Source organism: Metopolophium dirhodum, chromosome 3 (assembly GCF_019925205.1).
Source record: "Metopolophium dirhodum isolate CAU chromosome 3, ASM1992520v1, whole genome shotgun sequence".
In the NCBI taxonomy this organism is placed as follows: Eukaryota; Metazoa; Arthropoda; class Insecta; order Hemiptera; family Aphididae; genus Metopolophium; species Metopolophium dirhodum.
This window is the reverse complement of record NC_083562.1, coordinates 16,944,763-16,966,575: the sequence shown is the minus strand read 5'-3', so window position 1 is coordinate 16,966,575 and position 21,813 is coordinate 16,944,763. Positions and strand designations below refer to the sequence as shown.

The 21,813-nt window shown below is 25.4% G+C and overlaps 1 protein-coding gene across 1 annotated transcript in view; it reads left to right on the top strand.

The window, feature by feature from the left end:
* Positions 1-21,813, top strand: part of LOC132941583 (uncharacterized) — a 74,421-nt gene that overhangs the window by 45,384 nt on the left and 7,224 nt on the right. The window contains exons 3-5 of the mRNA XM_061009696.1: positions 2,358-2,485; positions 4,600-4,762; positions 20,051-20,110. Coding sequence (XP_060865679.1) covers positions 2,358-2,485; positions 4,600-4,762; positions 20,051-20,110 — 351 coding nt within the window. The remainder of the gene's footprint in view (positions 1-2,357; positions 2,486-4,599; positions 4,763-20,050; positions 20,111-21,813) is intronic.

Sequence of the window (21,813 nt, the reverse complement as noted above, 5' to 3'; positions counted from 1 at the left end):
TAATAAATTATGAACTAATAGCTATATTATAATGTTCTATATGAAAATATTATAAATTTATAACGTTAGAATGGGTCAAAATCTAATGAAGGTATATTTTTTCAGTACTTACCTAATTCTAGACCAGAAATAATATTATGATTAAGTAAAAAATGAAAGCTCTAACTCATATAATGTATGAATAATTTTTAATACATTCTAAAAATGACATTGTGGGTTGACCACTCAGAAAGTAGCTTAATATTTTTCTTTATATAAATAATGGTAAAACTAACATAAAAAGGCCACTGGAACATTGCGTGACTGGCTCGTATGTAGGGCGCAATACAGTGGATGTAAGAATATTTAGGATGCCCAGCAAAACTAATTAAAGATCAATATTATTTTTATAAGTAATTTTAATAAATACAGTCTGAAGATTTTGTTTTATATTTTAGATTTGTTCAAATTTTCCTATTTTGAAATTGTATAGTTGCATATTTGTAGTGTTTGATAAGATGTGTATTTATAAAAGAAACAATATTTGAAATTTCAGGCGTGTCATTATTTTAGATTAGTTAAAAAGACAATATTGTTATCTGGTCATCATATTAATTTTAGGTTCTCAGCGATGAATGTATTGATTTTACAATGATGTGTGTGTGTTTATTTTTATGTATGTCATAGTGTTATACTGTTATCACTTTCCGAAATGCTTCAATTGACTTAAAAAAATTATTTAATAAATTGTTTACTACAAAATAATTTAATTATTTTTCGTGATTTTGATGAATTTAAAATAACTTATGAGAGTTTGTAATACATTTTCAAGCTTTTTATACTCAAAAACAAAAAAATATACTATACATATAGATGAATAGAGAACTATATAAGTTGACTATTTAATATAACTATAAACAAAAAAAAGAGCTAAAATATTTTTTAATTTATATTACCTTCAAAAAATTATAATATACATTTTTGGTAAAAAATCCAAGTCCCTACAGTTATTGCAACATAATACAAAATCAATTTATACAAAAACTGATTTCGTAAAATAATTTCAGTTTTTCTTAATTTTTTTTTTGTTATTCTTGATTATTTTGAAAAGTTTTTACCACTTTCAAAGTACTTACTAACTATATCCGGGTTGCTACCAGAAACCACTCTTAAAGTTAAAGATTGAAGTATTTTTGCGGCTCCAAAATGTGGTGCACATAAAAAAAAAAATTTGAAAAGTTTTCACTCACTCAAGGAGCTTAGACCAAGAATTATAATTATTACTAGACATTGGTTTAACTTAAAAATGACAACTACAATAAAGTTAAAATACTATTAAAAATAAAAAGGTATATTTACTATGTATACTGTATACATACAAACACAGTTATTCTATTATGAAATAGGTAAGTGGGTACCTGTCTGCTATACAGTAGGTGATAAGTGGGTCACTGTAATGGATTTATGGATGTGTAAATGCCCTGAATTTAAATTTAATGAAATATCATTGTACCTATACCAAAAACGATTCTGAGCGGTGATGGTCTGTCAGCCTATGTCAAGTATATTTCACGATATGGTTTTTGATATTGCTATTAAAGTAACTTATTTAAAATTATTTTACTATTACGAAGGTTGATTTAATTTTTGCCAAAAACATTGCATTTGTTATATCAATTAATATTTAATTATTATAACAATCTATATTTCTATCATATGATATTATTGTTATTAACTTTTCAGTCAATACCATCTTACCATAGAACAGTGCGAAGAGGTTAATGGTATAAATAGGCAATAGTTTAAAATTAAACTAAATATTTTGGATATTTCATTGCATACAGTAAAAATTATGATTTTAATTACAACGAAATAAGTAACATCGTTATATACAAAAATGTCCATGTAAAACAGTGTTAATACATTTTTTAATTTTTTGGTCACAATATTAACTACTAAGGTATGAGAAACCTTGTTTTAAATTTTTAATCCTATTAGCTTTAAAAATTGAAGATTTAATCAATTTCAGCTCAAAATCTAAAAAAACAATCTATTTAGAATTGTGATCGTCCTATTGGTTATAAAATTAATTATAATATTGCTTATTCAAATTAAAGTAACATATTCCAGTGCCCACCCAAAGACTCAATCTGCTTTAAATATTATAATATAAAAAATAAGTTTAATATGAATGAGTTTATTGTATTAAGTTTAAGTATACGATCTTAGATAGTTTTGTCTTTTAACTCCAAAGCGTTTTATTTATTACCTAACGTGATTTATAAAAATAAAATTAAAATTAACCTAACTAAGTTTTTATTTAATATTGATTAACAAATTTATCACATAGCTAATGATGGTTTTATTTTTATTTTTAGGAAATGGATCTCCAAAAGGAACTCTCAAAGACACTCAAAAAAGTTCTTCGCCGTATAAGAATACACAATATACACAAAAACAGATGTTTCCCGATGAATCGAGAAGAGCTAGTAGTAGCGTTAGTCAAGTAAGAACTCCAGACATTTTATCTCAATTTGATAGACACTTTAATGACAGTAATTTATTTTATTTTTATTAATTTTTATTAAAATTAAAGCTTAACTTATTCCATTAATTTTATAATTTCTAATAGTAATTTATTAAATACGTGCATGTAAACAAAAACGTAACTAATTATAATCACAAAACATAATATAAATTTAAAATATATTTATTTATTTTCCATTATTAAATCCAACTATAATTTAATACAGCATAAACGGATAACTATTATGTCACTGTTGATTCAGTTAATAGCTATTTTAAATGTTATATTTATATTTGGTGAATGGTGATGATATTTTCATCCTGGTACTGTATTGAACTTAATGAAAATAATACTTAAGTGTGTGAATAATATAAATATTAAATATATTATGATGTATGTACGTATGTGTCTATTTAAATTGTACATTGTATATTGTATAATATATATTATAGGTAGTTATTTTTATTTACCTAACTATAACCTATCAAAGTTGATTTATGACCATTTTAATATAATAATTAATGGTTTACGAATTATGGTTTACAACATATTTTATCTATTATGTTTTTCCTTAAAGCTTCTAAAACGATTAATTACGTAGAATTTAAGGTATAAGTGTATTAAATAACATCATTTTCATTCAGAATATTACAATTATTTTCAAGAAATTAATTTATCTTTTTTTTTCCGGATAGAGGTTTTTTTTATTAAAGAAATAATGTTTTTTAAACGGTCGTTTAATGTCACCGTAAAATGTCATTAACCTTAAATGTCTTTTAGAACTTAGTTGCTATGACTTTTGACTGTTGAGTAAATTATTAATCATTGTAAATAGTAGTATAAGACAGTTAATAGACGACAAATAATTATCAATTAAACAGTTTCTCTAAGGCTTATTTCAATAACTGTCACAATTGTATATCTTTCTCTAAAAAAATTGAAAACTACTATTATAGATTTGAAATCTTAAAAACAAAAACTAAACGCTGTTTTAAATTTTGATTTCATTTTCACTGTCGTCATTGGCACAAAAATACACATCAGATGAATTAAGAAAAATAATTTGTACTTAATGATCCTGTGGTAATTTACGGACCTCTTTCAAAGCTTCAAATTAAAGTTACGAGAGTAGACAATAAACTGTGTAGTATAAACGTTTTAAAATAACAATTTAGAACATCTGAATAAAATTAGTTAATACTCACCATTATTAAAACCCACAGTTCACGTACACGAGTCAGAAATATATGAATATGTCCCTTTTTGCCAATCCCTATGGTATTGTATATAATATGATGTTATATTATTTTGATTTTTGTTAGCTTGGTTAATTTGTTTTATGCTTTCTATTTATTTTAAATTTCCAAATGTACACCTATTTTAATATATTAGAATTATATATCATTATATTATCCTAATTATACAAGGATGGCAAAAAATAATTTGTATAGTACTTTAATTATGATTTTATATTATATTATGGTATTTCATATTTATCGTATATGATAAGCTCCTTGGCATTAATAAATATATATTTTTCATTCAAATTTACAAGATGGATCAGAATTTATTAGAGGGTTCAACATAAAAAATAATAATAATTGTAAAGTTGTGTAGATTATTTTTGATTTAAAAATAATAACAATTTGATAATACGAGTGAATATTATTTTTTGATAAAAACATTCTAATATTGATTTATTTTCGATTCATATATCGAAAATAAAAGATATTATACAACATTTGTTATTACTTTTAATTATACTGTACAATGAGTTAATATTTTTTAACTTAGGAAATGTCACAATATAATAGTCATAGTATATTCTTCATATTATTTTTTTTTAAGTAGGTAGGTACATTTATTTTTATACATAAATTTAAAAAGTAAAGTTCAAAATCAGTAATAAAAATTACTCATTTAATATTATTTTAATAATTCAAAAGTTTTGAATGATATTTTAATTAATGTTGCACTATGTTGGAATATTATTCTTTTAAATGTGTATTCAGTAAATAAAATTAAACGTATTTATCATAGTGATATAATAGGTGCTGATATCACGTTCATCTGAACTTCATGATGTGTTTCAGGTTTCCGGTGACGAAAGGAAACGCTTGTGCGAGCATGTTAAGCCTTGCGACAGTGGCCTAACCGTCTATGGTTCGTTGACATATCAATTGAACCATGCCAATATGGAGTCGACAGGCATATTCGATTTTATCATAAAAGCACTGAGCATTATTCACAGAACAGGTGAGTTTCAATAGTTTCATAAATTTACAAACCATCAACACTATAATAGTATTAAGTATAATGGTATTATTATTATTATTTGTTTACTATCCAATATAATTACTTTAAATTATTATTTTCGTTTAAGTCTGACGACATGGTTGAATAATATGCTGTAAAAAAATGTACATACCACTTCCGTCACTGAAACAATTAATTTGTTAATAATATTATGTATTTGTAATAAAATCAATTAATAAAATAATAAAACCTTTGAACGTTTTGATCATATAATGCATTCTGTCTTTAAAGATTTATTTATGATTTAATTATGTTAAGTTTTTCCGCAAAATTGAGCTTTAGAATGAATATGCTTTTAGTTTTGACATTTCTTTTTAAATGTTCATCATTATGATTTTTAAATCAATCAAAACATTAGGTATAAATAAAATAGAATATTAAATCTTACATCGAAATGCAATGCTTGGCCAAACCTCTTGATAGTTTAAATCATCATTAAACATATTTTCACCGAATGCCTTACACAGACCCTGGACAATAATATTCTTACCTTTATGTTTTGTAATAGTTTAATCCACTATAGGTAATGTTAAAAATGTAAGTTAAATAATTAATTTTTTTTAGTTGTTTAGTTTTAATTAAAAAAAGGTGGGTAAGTGGATGTCGCTCTGCTGTACAGTAGATGACAAGTGGGTCACTGTAATGGATGGTGTTAAATTTGAATTCAATGATATAATATCATTGAATAAGAAAAACGATTCTGAGCGAAAACGGTCAGTCAGCCTATGATATTACCAAGTATATTTGATGATATTATTGTGAATAAAGTAATTTATATATAACGTATTTACGTGGAGCCTTGTTTTAAATTTTCAATCCTTAGCCATAAAAGTTAAACATTTTATACATTTTTAACCACAAAATAATTAATAAATTATAAATTTGATAAATGTTGTCAAAATTTGAACTTTAAATGCTTATAAAAAAAAATTGTGCCTATGTATTTTTAATATTTTTTAACTACTATTAGAATGATGTATCAGGAGTCTTATATTAAATTGTCACGCTTTTTTACCCAGCAAATAAAATTTTATTGATATTTATAAAAATAAAAACTAAAAAAATTGAAAACTGACAACGTCCGTAAACAGCTCAAAAAGAGTCAAAATATTTTCAAAATTTTATCGTGTATAGAAAATGCTAATATAAACATTCAGTGAAATTTTCAAGTATCTACATTCTACAGTCATTCGTTTTTTAATTACAATAAAATAAGAAAATTGTTACATGAGAAATCGAGTGAATATCAAATGTTGTAAAAATATGAATTTCAAATGCTCATAAAAATTTAATTTGACTTTCTTGTAGACATTTTTTTTTTGATAAAGGTAGACAAACTTATGAGTAATCTTATATTACATTTTCAAATCTTAGATTTAAAAAGAAAAATTTTTATGAAATCTCAACTCAGAATAGTTTGCTAATTTTTGTGATTTTTCCGCATTTTGTCAATATTTGAACTTTAAATGCTTATAAATAAAAACTGTGACGAAGGATTTTTAATTTTTTTCATCTGCCTTTGAAACAATAACCTAGGAGCCTTCTATTAAATTTTCAAGCTTTTTCACTCAACAAATAAAATTGTATTGATATTTATAGAAAAAAAACTAAAAAAATGGAAATTGACAATGTCCGTAAACAGCTCAAAATAAATCAAAATATTTGGAAAATGTTATGGTGTATAGAGAATGCTAATATAAACATACAGTCAAAATTGCATGTACCTACGGTCATTTGTTTCAGAGTTGCACCAAAAACAGATTTTGCGTAAAAATTCCCGTTTTTCCTTAATTTTTCTTTTGTTTTTCTCGTCGCTTTTAAAACTACTGGGAAATTTTTACTTTTGACCCCTCAAAGTACCAACTAGATTCACTTTCCTATCAGAAAAGTTACTGTTGAAGAAAATCCAAGCACTTTTACTGTCTTAAAAGGTGATGACAGACACAAAAATAAAAAAAATAAAAAAAAAAAACACACATCATTGTAAAATCAATACATTCATCGCTTCGCTCAGAATCTAAAATATATCAAATTAAAAAAAAATATATATTTTATTTTTAATATGGGTTAAAATCTTATTTTTTAAAGATAAGTAAAATACGGTGATTTTTTCAAAAATAAGTGATGACTGACGCTTGGTTTGTCAAAAATATTATTCATGAGATAGGTAGTTTTACGAAGATTTATTTTAAATATATCATGCATATGTTATATACTTACTTATTATACCGATGACGTACCTATTTTGAATATCATTTAAAAACCAATTTAAATAATGGAAATTTATATTTAACAAAATTCGTGATTGATTTTTAATGACATTTGTATCGAGACGTAATTTCCATATACCAGCTAAACCTATTTACTAAATAAGTTCTCTTAAAATGTTCTATTGTGGAACAGTCTCTGTTTCGTGATATTTTAAACTCAAAATTGTACGCATTATAATAGATTAAGGGTAATGTGGTTCAGCATCCCTTATTTAAATATTTTGGCAATAATATTGATTATTTTATCCGTTGAACTTATCTTAAATAACATCAAAATAATATATTAATATATGGCCAAACTTTTGTTTGTTAATAATTTACTTTCAATATAAATTACTTTTAATAACTGACTGTCGTCTTAGCTTTTGTTTTATTGATCTTGATAAACGTAGACTAAATAGCCATTGTAATAAGTAATGTAATAATAAATTGTCTAATTTGTGTTACACTTTTTTTTTATGAACAAATACTATATGTTGTAAGATATAATAATATGTATTACACTGTTCAATTTGTTTATAATTTGTATTATCGGAATACTAATAGTTATACAGTTTTAGGGTATTTTTTAGTATTATAAAAATACTTTTTTTTAAAATATTAATAATTTAATTGACGGTTAAAATAAACATTGGTTAATGTTAAACAATTGTACTCAAATAGTATTTTAAGAATAATACTATTTTAAGTTTTTAAATAAATATTCTGAATACGCTGTTTAAAAACTATACAAATAGTACGTATTTCAAAAATAATTTTTAATAATTATTTCAGTTTGTAGTCAGCCTAAGAAAAATTAGGTACCTATCCAATAATTTACGAGTATACCCAAGTTACAAGTTGTTGAACCTTACTACACTTAAGCAACTCGAATGTCCTTTTGTTTTACTCGATTTGAAAATTGCTGACTGACAATCTATGTACAAAAATTCAAAAGTACTCTCTTGGTGATTTCATCTTATAGACATGGTTAGAGGTATAAGGAGTAGGTACAATAGCTGTACTACATATTCACTTGCAATAAAAGCTCTAACTCTTCAAGTCTATTCAACAAAGTGAACTCGAAATTTGTAAGAAAATAATTTTTAGTAAGTTTTATTATTATGTTTGTCCCATTATTTTTATTTTTCGTTCAGATTAATTTTGATGACCGTGCATTCCCATCACGTTTGTCACAACAGGTCTCATCTACTGAAGTCACGTACCCGAACTTTCAAACGTTTTACCCAGTAAGCGTTCAAATGAAATTTGACCAAATCCCATAACCTCGCATGTTCGCTTGAGTTTTCGGTTGAACCCCATAGACATAACTACTCACTGGTAATCTGCTTGTTTGTCCACACACTGGATTGTTTTGTCGGTGGTTTTACGTTGTTATCGAAAGCTGGGTTAAAATACCCATGAACCATTTAGTTTGTAGTTTGCGTGACAAGGGCACAAGGCTTCTTGCGTAGAATACTAACCAAAGACCACAAGTAAAATACATTTTATAACGTGACAATCCCAAACCGACTATTTGGTTTGATAATATTTTATTAATAACTATTTCAAAGTGTTTTTTTTATCAATCAGCATAACAGTAATAAATAATAATTAATTCTTACATGTGAACATAAATGAGGGGTGGAAAAACGTACTATTGCCAAAATATTAACTTTTAGGAAATTTTAGAGAAAATGTCATAACATTTGTTATTTTTGGAAAAAGTATTAAAATTAACTAATAAACATATTCCAAAGCAAAAATTTTGATTTCTTAATGTTATTAATTGTATTATTATTTTTAAGTACTTAAAATACATACTGCAGCATTAGAAAAAAATATTCATTTATTATTATATTTTAGATTCTGAGTGGAAGGTGGAACGATGGATGTATTGATTTTATAATGATGTGTGTTTTAGATTCTGAGCGAATCGATAAATGTATTGATTTTATATTGATGTGTATGTATTTTTTTTTTTTTTGTGTCTGTCATCATCTTTTAGGACAGAATGCTTGGATTTTCTTCAACAGTAACTTTTCTGATAGGAAAGTGAATGTAGTTGGAGGGGTCTAAAGTAAAAATGTCTCAGTAGTTTTCAAACGCGACGGGAAAAACAAAAGAAAAATTAAGGAAAAACAAGGAAATTCATATTTTTACAACATTTGATATTCACTCGATTTCTCATGTAACGATTTTCTTATTTTGTTGTAATTAAATAACCTATGATTGTAGATACTTGAAAATTTCACTGAAAGCAATATTAGCATTTTATATACACGATCAAATTTTGAAAATAATTTGACTCTTTTTGAGCTGTTTACGGACATTGTCAGTTTTAAATTTTTTTCGTTTTTTTTTTTCTATTAATGCAAGGCTCCTGTTATATTGTTACAATAGTAGTTGAAAAAAATCAAATATACATAGGCACAATTTTTTTTATAAGCATTTAAAGTTTAAATTTTTACAAAATTTATCAAATTTTAAATTTAATAATTATTTTGTAGTTAAAATTTCATAAAATGTTCAACTTTTAATTATAGCTAAGGTTTTAAAATTTAAAACATGGCTCCACGTAAATAGGTTATAAATGAATAACTTATTCACAATAATATCATCATATATACTTGGTAATATCATAGGCTGACTGACCGTTTTCGCTTAGAATCGTTTTTCTAATACAATGATATTATATCATTGAATTCAAATTTAACACCATCCATTATAGTGACCCACTTGTAACCTTCTATACAACAGAGCGACATCCACTTACCCACCTTTTTATATTTATGTTTAACTGTACTTTACTAAAATTTTATCATTAAATCATTCTTCATAAATTCCGTTTTCATCATTTTCAATATCATTAAATTGTGTTTTGTCTTTGTAAAATACTTTCGCATCAGGTGGAATTTCAAAATATGTAGTTTATTTAATAACATATTTCTTCTTTACCAACTCGACATGATTTTGTTTGGGAAGGTTATCAGCTGGGCAAATATTTTTAGGATTGGTATAATGGTATTTATATTTATGACTCCAACTCTAGTTAGAATTTTGGTAGATACCTATTGTTTATGTATCTTACCAGTAGACAAAGGAAATTCAAATTATATTGACGCATACATTGAAGAAACCCCAATAATCTAACTGTTTATAATTTAAATTATATTTCAAATTTTTAACAGATAGTATAGGTAGTAATGTATTGTTTATAGGTACTTACTAATTTAGGTATTAATATTAAAATATTGTATAGCTACTTACAAATGCATTAATAATTGAAAAAGATTAATATTATGAAATATAAAAAGTGTAAAGACTATACAAACATTCAAAATAAATCATACTTTTCATAAGAAAATGAAAAAATGTAAGTTCAAAAGAAAAGATAACAATGACGTTAGTTGTCGACAAAAAAAACATTCGCGAGAACTATATACATATATACTATAGTACACAATTGTCAATAAAAACAAACCATTTTTTTTTTTAATCGAAAAGTAATTTTGATGATTAAGTATTTTTTTAATTTGTTTAATGATACTTATATTATTTCCCATCCAAACGGTTCAAACGTGTTCAAAAATCTAGAATTATATTCTCGATTTAATTTCAAACATCGTAATATTGTAGTAATAGCTTAATTTAACATTACATTTTAGTATGTTTTGCACCAACTTTTTTATTTCTTCTACATTTACAGGCTATGTATTTAATGTAATACAAGGCAATCGTACGTTTTGGAATAATTGATAGGAATAGTTCTTTTTATTATAGTTAAGGATTGAATTACTTCTTAACATATACAAGTAACAATTTTCAATAAATAATAATAATACCAAATAACTAATATGTTATAGTTCAATAATATTTAATTACAAGTTAATCAAAATATTTTTCTTTAGTTATCTGAAATTTCTTTAATTGACATAATATTATTATATCATATGATTTGTACGGTTCTTTTAAATTTTTAGAACATAATAATTATAAGATACCTAGATGAATACTACTATGAATGTTACCTATACGTTGAAAATGAAATGGAAATATACACGCACGTAAGAAATCCAATTATTGTATACCTACTTATTAAATGGCAGTTCGATTAAAAAGTAAAAATTAAATTTATATTTTAAAATAGGTAAATGTAAAATGTAGATACTAATTTCATTAATATTATTAATCTTTTTGACATATAATTATACTCATCTTATTCATTTATGCAGACCCATGGAAAAATATTAAGTCTTAACCAAATATTTGTGTATAAAAGTTGATATAATATAAATATTAATTTGATGTATATTTCTTAAATTTATAAATTATACATTTATAATGAGGACCGTATTTCATGAAAACATACAATGATTAAAAGATAATTATTAATTACAAAGTGTATATAAGAAGTCCCTACTATATTTATATACTTAGTTCTTATTTATTTTATAGTTTTAATTGTTACAACTTACGCATTAAAGGAACATCATTAGTGAGGAGAGTTACTTACAATAAATTATGGTATAGAAACAATATTTAATGTATAATTTACTATATTCTATTGGTCAAGTTGATTATACTTTATATTATAACACTTTTATCATACAAACAAAATAATCACACATACAATATACTAAACAGTAACTAGATTTTAGTTAAAATGAAAATTTAATACCTATAATAATATAATGAATTTAAAATTTGTGTTCATGATTATATATTTATATAAGGAATGACATATTTAAAGAAAATTAACAATTAAGTAAGAACATAAATTATGTGAATGAAAATAATTAGAGGTAGGTAATAAAAAATGAAAATCAAGGATATCTTTTTTATCCCGATCATGTGAGTTGATGTGATGGGTTATGATAATTATGCGATCACCAATACAAACGTAATGTTTCTAAGCTTTCTATAAATAACATTTATTACCTATATTAATTCATAATACAGATAAAAATGAAATAAAACCATAAACCTACTCAAAAGCTTATTTCTATTTCATGAGATATGGTAATAGTTTTATGAATAGGTATAATTAGTATTCATTACTTCCCCTCGTGTAATAGCCAAATATTAGGTTTAAAATAATAATATATTAGATGGTACATAATTTTTAGGTTGGGTTACACTTTGTTTATGATGAATATAAAACAATAATAATGATAATTTATTATGCACGTGTAATTCTAGTACTAAAATGTTTTATGGGTATGTATAATATGGTTTCCAAAAATAATTAAAGGTTCGTTATTTTCAAATAATGAATTCGTAGAATTCTTAATAGTTTCTAACAAAAATAGTACTTATTATCGTTTTTTATATTCCAATAAATTAAAATGTATTTTTTTTATAAGTTACGACTAAATATATTACTAATTATATCTTTAATAGCATGGCTCGAACTTCGAAATAATAATTATATTCTGATTATTTTATTACACTTGACATATTAGCAAGAAAATCTACAGTGTCATTCTTTAACATTTTAACAGTAAACACGCATAATCTTTAAAATTATTAATATTTTCAATAACACCTATTCACATAATTTAAATTTATTAAAAACAACTTTATTACTATTTGTGTCATTATTTTTTAAGTAATAATTTTTTTTTGAATACAACACATAGGTACATGATACTTTATCTTATTCTGAAGCAGAATTTTTTTCAAGGATTTAGAATGATGACATAATTGAACTTCGAACACGAAGTAAATTATATTTAAATTTGTAATACTCAATAAGAGTTATCAAAGAACAATATTATACAACGTGATCGTCTTAAGTGTCTGTTATACTAATTATTTCGATAACTCTTACATTACTTTCAAAATACCATTTTTACATAATTTTAAGTTATTGCAAACATACTAGTATACATTTAAAATTGTATATATTGAAGCAGAATATTTCTTAAAATATTTCGATACATAATAATCTAATTTCGTACATGTCTTGTTATTAATTATTACTTATCAGTCGTCAGTATTAAAAAGGTATAATGAGCGGATTATTTAGTATTGTCACATAACACATTACTCTGTAAAATGTTGGTTCACTACTCCGCTCATACAAACTTTGAATACTTATAAACTAGGTAGGTATAACTAATTAACTAATTAACTAATTAACTAATTAAATAATTAAATAATTACTACTCGTTCGAAATTCAAGTTTTATATGTAGGTATCGCGAAGTATTCCGAAAAATATTATGCTTCAGGTTATGAAATTGAAAATGAAAATTGACATTCATAAAAGTAAAACTCTTAAAAATGACAACGATAAAATATCGTAAAAAAGACCCAAATTGGGCCAGATACACAGAGACACTAGAACTGGAAGTGGACAACATACAATATATGGACTCATTAAACATAGACAGTCTAACAAAATTATTCACGGACGCAATAATAAAAACAGCTGAACTTACGATAGGAAAAAATAAGAAATGGGGGAAAAAACCAAAGGTACCCTGGTGGAATGAGACCATCAAAAACGCAATAAAAACTAAAAATAAAGCCCTTAATAAATTCAAAAAAACAAAAAACCAAAGTGATTATATTAATTTAAAAAAACATAGGGCAGCAACTAAATATATAATTAAATCAAGTAAAAAAAAGTCATGGGAATTCTTCATCAATAATATAAACGAAAAGGCAGATACCAAACTCATATGGAATAAAATACACTCTCTTAAAGGAATTAAACGTAACTATAAAATAAACCTAATCGATGAAATCAACAATAAACTAATAACAAATCCAAATGAAATTTCTAACAAATTAGGACAGTACTTCCATTTAAACAGTAATAACACATCATACAGTCCAAACTTTATCAATCTCAAACACATAAAAGAAAATACACCCATCATTAATATAGTTGACCACAACAATGAAAATCAACTTCAAATTAATTCAAAGATAACAAGGGAAGAAATAGCATATACACTAAAAAAATGTAAAAGTCTAAGCCCAGGACCTGATGGGATTCCATTTATTTTTATACAATATTTTGGTCCAAAAAGTCAACTCTTACTCGAAAATATATACAACACCATTTGGTGTAACGGTATCTTCCCCTCAACATGGAAAAAGGGCATAGTCATCCCTATTAACAAACCAGGAAAATGTAGATTCAACACAGAAAGTTATCGGCCAATCACATTATTAAACACCATGTGTAAGGTCATAGAAAAAATTGTAAATTTTAGACTTATTTGGTATCTAGAAAAAATTAATTACCTAACGCCGTTCCAAAGTGGCTTTAGAAAAAATCGCTCCACATACGACAACCTCATCGCAATAAAGGAAGAAGCTCAGCAAGCTCTTCAAAATAAACAAATCTTAGGCTTACTTAGTATAGACATTTCAAAAGCATATGACGTCACCTGGAGACACTACATTCTTTCTAAGCTAAATAAAGTCATATGCCAAGGTAATATGCTAAATTTTATAACGAACTTCCTAAAAAATAGAACATTCCAAGTCAAAACATCAAACCATATCTCTGATACCTTTACACAGGAAAATGGAGTACCACAAGGATCCGCACTTTCAGTTACACTATTTTTAGTGGCAATTAACAAAATTGATAAACATTGTAAATTTCCGATAAAAGCCAACATATTTGCAGATGATGCTAATTTCTCATGTAGAAGTAAAAATATCAAAACAGTTAAATACCACCTGCAAGCAACAGCAAATCACCTAGAAAAATGGTCAGCAAAAACGGGATTCGGTTTTTCAATAGAAAAATCAAAGAGCATAACCTTTACCAGGAAATCAAATGTAGGAGAACTAAATATCAAAATGAATAATAAAAATATACCCAACAAAACATGTATAAAAATATTGGGTATAACATTCGATTCTAGGCTCACGTGGTCGCAGCACATAAAATCATTGAAAGTATCTACAAATAAAGCGCTTAATTTAATAAAACTATTATCGCACACAAATTGGGGATGTGAAACAGAAACATTGATCAAAATATTTAAATCAACAATTCAAGCAAAATTATATTACGGTTCATTTCTTTATAACACGGCCAAAAACACATTAATAAAATATATAGACTCAAACCACAACACGGGGATGCGAATGGCTATAGGGGCCTTTAAAAGCAGCCCAATTAAAAGTATTTATAATATAGCGGGTGAACCAACACCAGACCTAAAAAGAACAGAGTTGACACTCCTATACGCTGCGAGACTAACCAGATTAACAAATAACCCAGCTTCAACTAGCAACATAACCCTTGATCTACAAAATAATAAAAACTACACCAAGATTCCACAAATAATAAAAAAAGAAAAAATAATTTGTCCTCCATGGACAAGCATATATAAAATAAACACAGAATTGAATACTCTACGTAAAGAAAACACGCCTCCACTTATATACAAAAACCTTCTGAAAAATACTCTAGAGAACCAAAATGAATTTCAAGAACTATATACAGATGCCTCCAAAAATGACGAAGGGGTAGGAATAGCCATAATAAAAAACAATTCACAGACATCATTCAAACTACCATCGACATGTTCCATATATACAGCCGAAGCACTTGCTATATTGCTAGCCATAAAATATATAAACAAAAAGGAAAACCAAAAACATATCATTCTAAGCGACTCGTTAAGTACACTAATTAGTGTAAAAAATAAATTCAATCCGAGCGACATAGCAATTCAAATTCAGAATAGACTAGAGGAAGCAAACCAAAAGAACAACAATATAAAATTAATCTGGATACCTGGACACATTGGAATAATCGGCAACGAAAGGGCAGATAAACAAGCTAAATTAGCAATCAATTCACCGAATTCACAATATATTAACATTTCATCATACTCTGACATAAGAAAACAAATTCAAAGAGACACCACTATAATATGGCAAAATATATGGAACATCCAAAACACCAAATTAAACCAAGTTAAACAAACGGTCCAAAGATGGAGAAGAAATCCCAATATTAGTACCACAAATGAAAAAAAACTAAATAGGGCCAGAATTGGCCACACAAGACTAACTCATGAGTACATAATGAGCAAAGGAGATCCACCAATATGCCAATCATGTGGCACAACAATTACAATAAAACACATATTCGAAGAATGTAGAATTTACGTACAACAAAGAGAGGAGCTCAATATAAGCCACCAAATTGGAGCAAGTCTAGGCCCAAATCCTGAAAATGAGATCAACACCATCGAATTCTTTAAGACAACCAAATTACTCAAGCTACTCTAGTCAACCCCTTTTCAATGTACAAATTACTAAACGAACTAATCTAAAACTGTTTCTATTGTATCTTTTTGTATTTAATTCTTAGATCTGTTACCCACTATAAATATTATGTATCTATTATTTATAGTAACATGCTAATGACCAAGTTGTCGAAGCAGAAATTTTATAGATTTCAAGACCAATAAAAAAAAAAAAAAAAAAAAAAAATATCGTAAAATGTATCATTTATTTTAAATGTTGTTTTACTATATTATTGAATTATATTAAAACAAAAAATTAAAAAATTGTATAAAACTTTTTTAAATAACGAGCGTAAAAACTAAAATTGATCACCTTATATTATACTGTTTAGACTAAATGGTTCACGCTTTTAAATTAGTATAACTGTACAAGAAAAACCAAACATGAAACATAACTTTAAAATCATCTTTAAAGGTATTCAATTAATAAAATTGCTCCGTAAGTCTTTTTGCTCGTGTTTAAATGTTTCAAAAAATGATAATACTTAAAAAAAAAAAATAGAGCCCTTTAAAACCAATATGTTTAGGTTGTTTAGGGGTATTTCAAAATGCAAGTATAATTGTACGAATAATAAATTATTTTATTGTACCTTAATACAATTATAGTAAATGTGATAAAGAAACTTAAATATTTATATTTACATTACCCGTGGCGTTTTTTTCAAAACGCTATTCATGGGGATAACAATGGCATAACACAAATTGTTGACTAAATATTACTTTTGTTACAAATGTTTATTTAAGGAAAATATAACATGGTTTTTTTAAAATAAATAAATAATCGCAATATTTAATAATAGAATAAGGAAATACATTTCAATGTTTATCGATAATATGCTGTTGAGTCACATGGTGCTTCGACGTTTTAAATTCTAATGGGGGTGCATATGGAATATTATATGAAATAAATCACTAAATGCAAAAAGGGCACACATCCAAATTTCATAAATTGTTCAGCAGGGACAAAAAACTTAATATCCACCGGAAAAATTGAAGAAACAAATTGAAAAACTCACATTACCTAAATAGACATTGTACTATAATGTAGGTACCTGTAAACTGGAAATGTGCCTCGTTTGTATAGAAGATGTATTTATCACCTAAACAAACATTTTTAAAAATGTGATTTTATGAAAAAGATCGACATGTGCCCTTTTTGAATTTAATGATTCATATGCTCTCTGCTGATATTATTTTAAAGCTATAGTGGAATTTTACTTAATTTCTCATTTTAACTTATGTCGTAAATAAATGTTTGTACAATTATTAATATTTATTTGATATTACCAAAAATATAATAACTACTTAATTTTATATTAGAAGAAAATATTACCTTACTAGTTAATACATCTACCGAGTGATGTATTCATACTGTATATACATTAATTTTTTTATGGAACATAAGGATTTTTTTTTAAATTGTATTTAATATATTAACTGAGTTTTTAAAAAAAATATCATTATCATCCATGTATCCCATCTATATTGAACAAGGTTAAAAAATTACAAAAGTTTGCATGAATTAATACCAATTATAGATTATTGACATGTAAACGTTATATGGTATAGATAATATTTTCAATTTTAAAATAATTTTAGTAAATGAAAATATTCACATCATGTGCAAATTGCAAATTATTATTGTATACCTACTAGTATAATACGATTGTTGATTAAAGAGTATAAAGCACCCACAGATTTATAAAACGTATTGATTCCAGTGACAAAAATGTAGGTCGGATTGAACTGTTAATATCATATTAAATATTTCCGACCACAGCGTATTATTTATAGAGGTACTAATCAATTATTATTTCAAGAATTAACATAACATACTATATGTATATATTATAATAACACCGCAAATAAATATTAATTTAAACAAGTATTTATTTAAATTTAAATTATAAGTTGGCATATTTGATTATTAAGATTAATTTAGTTTCAGATTAACGATGGTTAAAAACAAAAGTAAATAAACACTATTATGTATATTATATTAATTAAAAATAATTTGTTTTCATGCTTCTCCCTTGCTTCTACGAATTATGTTAATAATAGTCCATTATGATGCTTGCCCGGGGCGTGCATGAGTTAATAAAATTTGATTTTAATTTGATTCAGTTTCTAAATTGAAAATGTATGTAACAAAATCCATTTATGTTCTTTAGTTATCATATTTATAAATTTTCGGATTTATAATTATTTTCTATAAATAATATTATAAAATAAAAACAATAGGTAATACTAAAAATGTATAAGTAGGTATTATTACTTATACACGACAGTAAATTAATATCAAAACACTTTTTTATACAACAAATTAACTTTTATCTATGACAAATTGGAAAATCATACTGATTCTACTTATTTATATTTATAGAAACTTTTAGAAAATGTTTTTTAGATATTGTGAAATGAAAGCATATAATTTGACGTGTAACATTAATTTTAATATTTAATAACTTAAAGCTGGTTGATAAAAATTATTGCTGTATTTAATAGAATGATTAAGCCATTAGGTATATTGCAATAAATGAAAAATAGAATAATATATTAATATACATTGGCCTTGTATAGTTTTCATGAAAAATAAAATTGACACTATAAATTAGGAATTTATAAGTTTGTAAAATATACAATATCATTAAGCACTTAACAAATTAAAAAATATCATGAATCTACCTACAATAAAATTTGTTTTTTAAGTGTGCTTTAAGACACTCGAGCATTGAAGTAATGGTTAATAAACATTTAAACTGTGTAGGTATAGTTCGGAAAGAGAGAATACTGTTGAAATACTAATAACGGGAATCCAACAAAAATGTGTGTTAGGTATCATAATAAATTGTATTATTAATATTAAGTTATAATTGTCTATAAAAATGTTTTTTGAAAACGTATTATATAATATGTAGGTACGTTATATAATCTGAACAATTATTTCAATGTCTCCCTATAAATCTGTCCCTGTCTCGAGATTAATTGGCACTAACAAAGATTTTAGAAGTTCCCACGAGATTATGTTATATGTTACGATTCTCACAGAGAGCTGTTGTATTTTATTGGTTTCTCCGGTAAATTTACCTGAAAAGGATTTCGAACTACTGAACCACGAACTCACCGGACCAGAGGACAATAAAATTCACTTGTGAGCCACTTGAAGAAATAGTTCCCTACCAACCATTTGTGTCTTATTATCGTTATTGAAAAAGAAATACAATTTGTGGGGGAATCCTATTCTTTTGAATATAATGTTATATTGTATTTTGAACTAATGTTACATACTTAACACAATGACAAAACTAATAAGTAAACGTATTAAAGTATCATCCAATGTTAAGTCTATTATTTATATTTCTGATAGAATTAATTATCAGATAGGTAAATAAAACATACTAAAAGTAATTCTAAAAACTAGGGTGTAGCAATAATAGGATTAGAAATTCAATAAATATGAAATATATATTTTAAGAATAAATATTATACTAAATAGATCATTTTTTGTCAATAACTTTGACACGGATTGCATTGACTAACATGCCGGATATATTAAACTTATTATTTAGTATTTCAGTTATTCTTAACAAGAAATTCTTCAAATTACGTTATAAATATTGTGAATCGTTGAATTTTATAGTTCTTGACTGCTCAATTATAATAATGGATTTATAATTTTTATGATTTCAGTGATAATGACGGTAATTTTGTCCATTTTCACGGTGGTGCCTTTAATTATGTTCGTTGTTGGTAAGTTTTGTTATAATATAAAATATACTTTTGATCAAAGCAAATACTATTTAATCACATTATGCGAATGCAAGCATATATATTAACTATCAAAAATAATTTTAAAGTATAATATTGTCTATGTGTACTTACTGCCCAGTGCCTATACAAATATACAATTAATTAAAGTAATTTTAAAGTTTAATTTAATATTTTCATGTTTATCAAATATGGTGGTTTAAAAAAAACCTCAAACGTCATTATTTACAGTTTTTTAATCAATTTGCCTATAGTTAATGTAAACATGTAATATGCAAGCATATCGAAGGTTTATGAATTATATAAATTTTATCATTGTAATAAGTTATTTTTTAATTTTTTTAATTTTATTTTTTAAAACATCGATCGGCATTTAATTACAATTTATAATAATATATAAATAGTACAGGTAAATTTCCCTAAGTATTTCAGATAGGTATTGGAAATCAAATTTAAATGTACAAAATATTTTGGGATGTTTATGTATGAATGATCATATTAATCATTATACCCATATCTTTTAGTCTAACTACTTTACTTATGTAATATTGTTGTTTTATGTAAAGTAAGTACTTATAAAAATATAATATTAAAAATGTTTATATTCAATTATTTAATTCGACAAACAATAACTGAATATTAGAATAAGTATATGAAGAAGTTGAACAGTTGTACAATTTAGTCAACTTCGAAATTCTATACTTAAATATTTTACGGACGATATTAATATAACAAAAATAATAAATACACATGGGGTGTATTATTTTTAACTTTTTAATATGAACATTACAGTTTCACTATATAATACATATTATAAGATAACAATAAATCTTAAATATTATATGTTTATATTTTTATATAGTTATATCAATTTATATTATTTATTTATGATTTTATACTACGATTATGTAATGACTAAATAAATAGTTTATGATGTGTTAACTCAAAACATTCTTATTTTGATAAAACTGTTGGTCAAAGTTCTCTTCTAATAAAGAAATATAAAATATATTTCTCATCCCATTCCGATTCCACAACAGCATACCAAAACTTCCAAATACATCTTGATACAATTTCAAAATGGTCCACCAAATGGAGAATAAAAATCAATATAGATAAGTCCTTTCACATTCCTTTTACTTTAAGAAAAGCTGTTCTACCTACAATCTATTTCCAAAACAATCCAATCCAAACCACAACTCAAACCAAATACTTAGGTCCAATTTTAGACACGCGTCTAACCTGGGGCCCACACCTCAAAATTAAAAGAAAGGCTCTTAACACCAGACTTCATCTTTTACGGCCTATCCTTAAGTCCAAACTTTCTATTGACAACAAATTATTAATATACAAATCAATGTTAAAACCTATCTGGGCATCCAAATATGGGGATGTGTCAAACCTTCCCAAATACGGACTATACAAGCCTTCCAGTCTATTTCCCTTCGCCAAATAACATCTGCGCCATGGTACGTCTCGAACCTCTCACTACATAAAGATCTTAAAATTGAAACAGTCTCTAAAACAGCTACAAATTACTATAAAAATGTTAACACCAAAACAGTTAACCACACAAATTCATCTTTTTCTAACTTAGCCAGTGAATTCATGCCAAATAACCCCCCACGTCGATTAAAAAGACACTGGTGTCGAGATCTCCTGAATCCCGACCTGCACTAATTAAA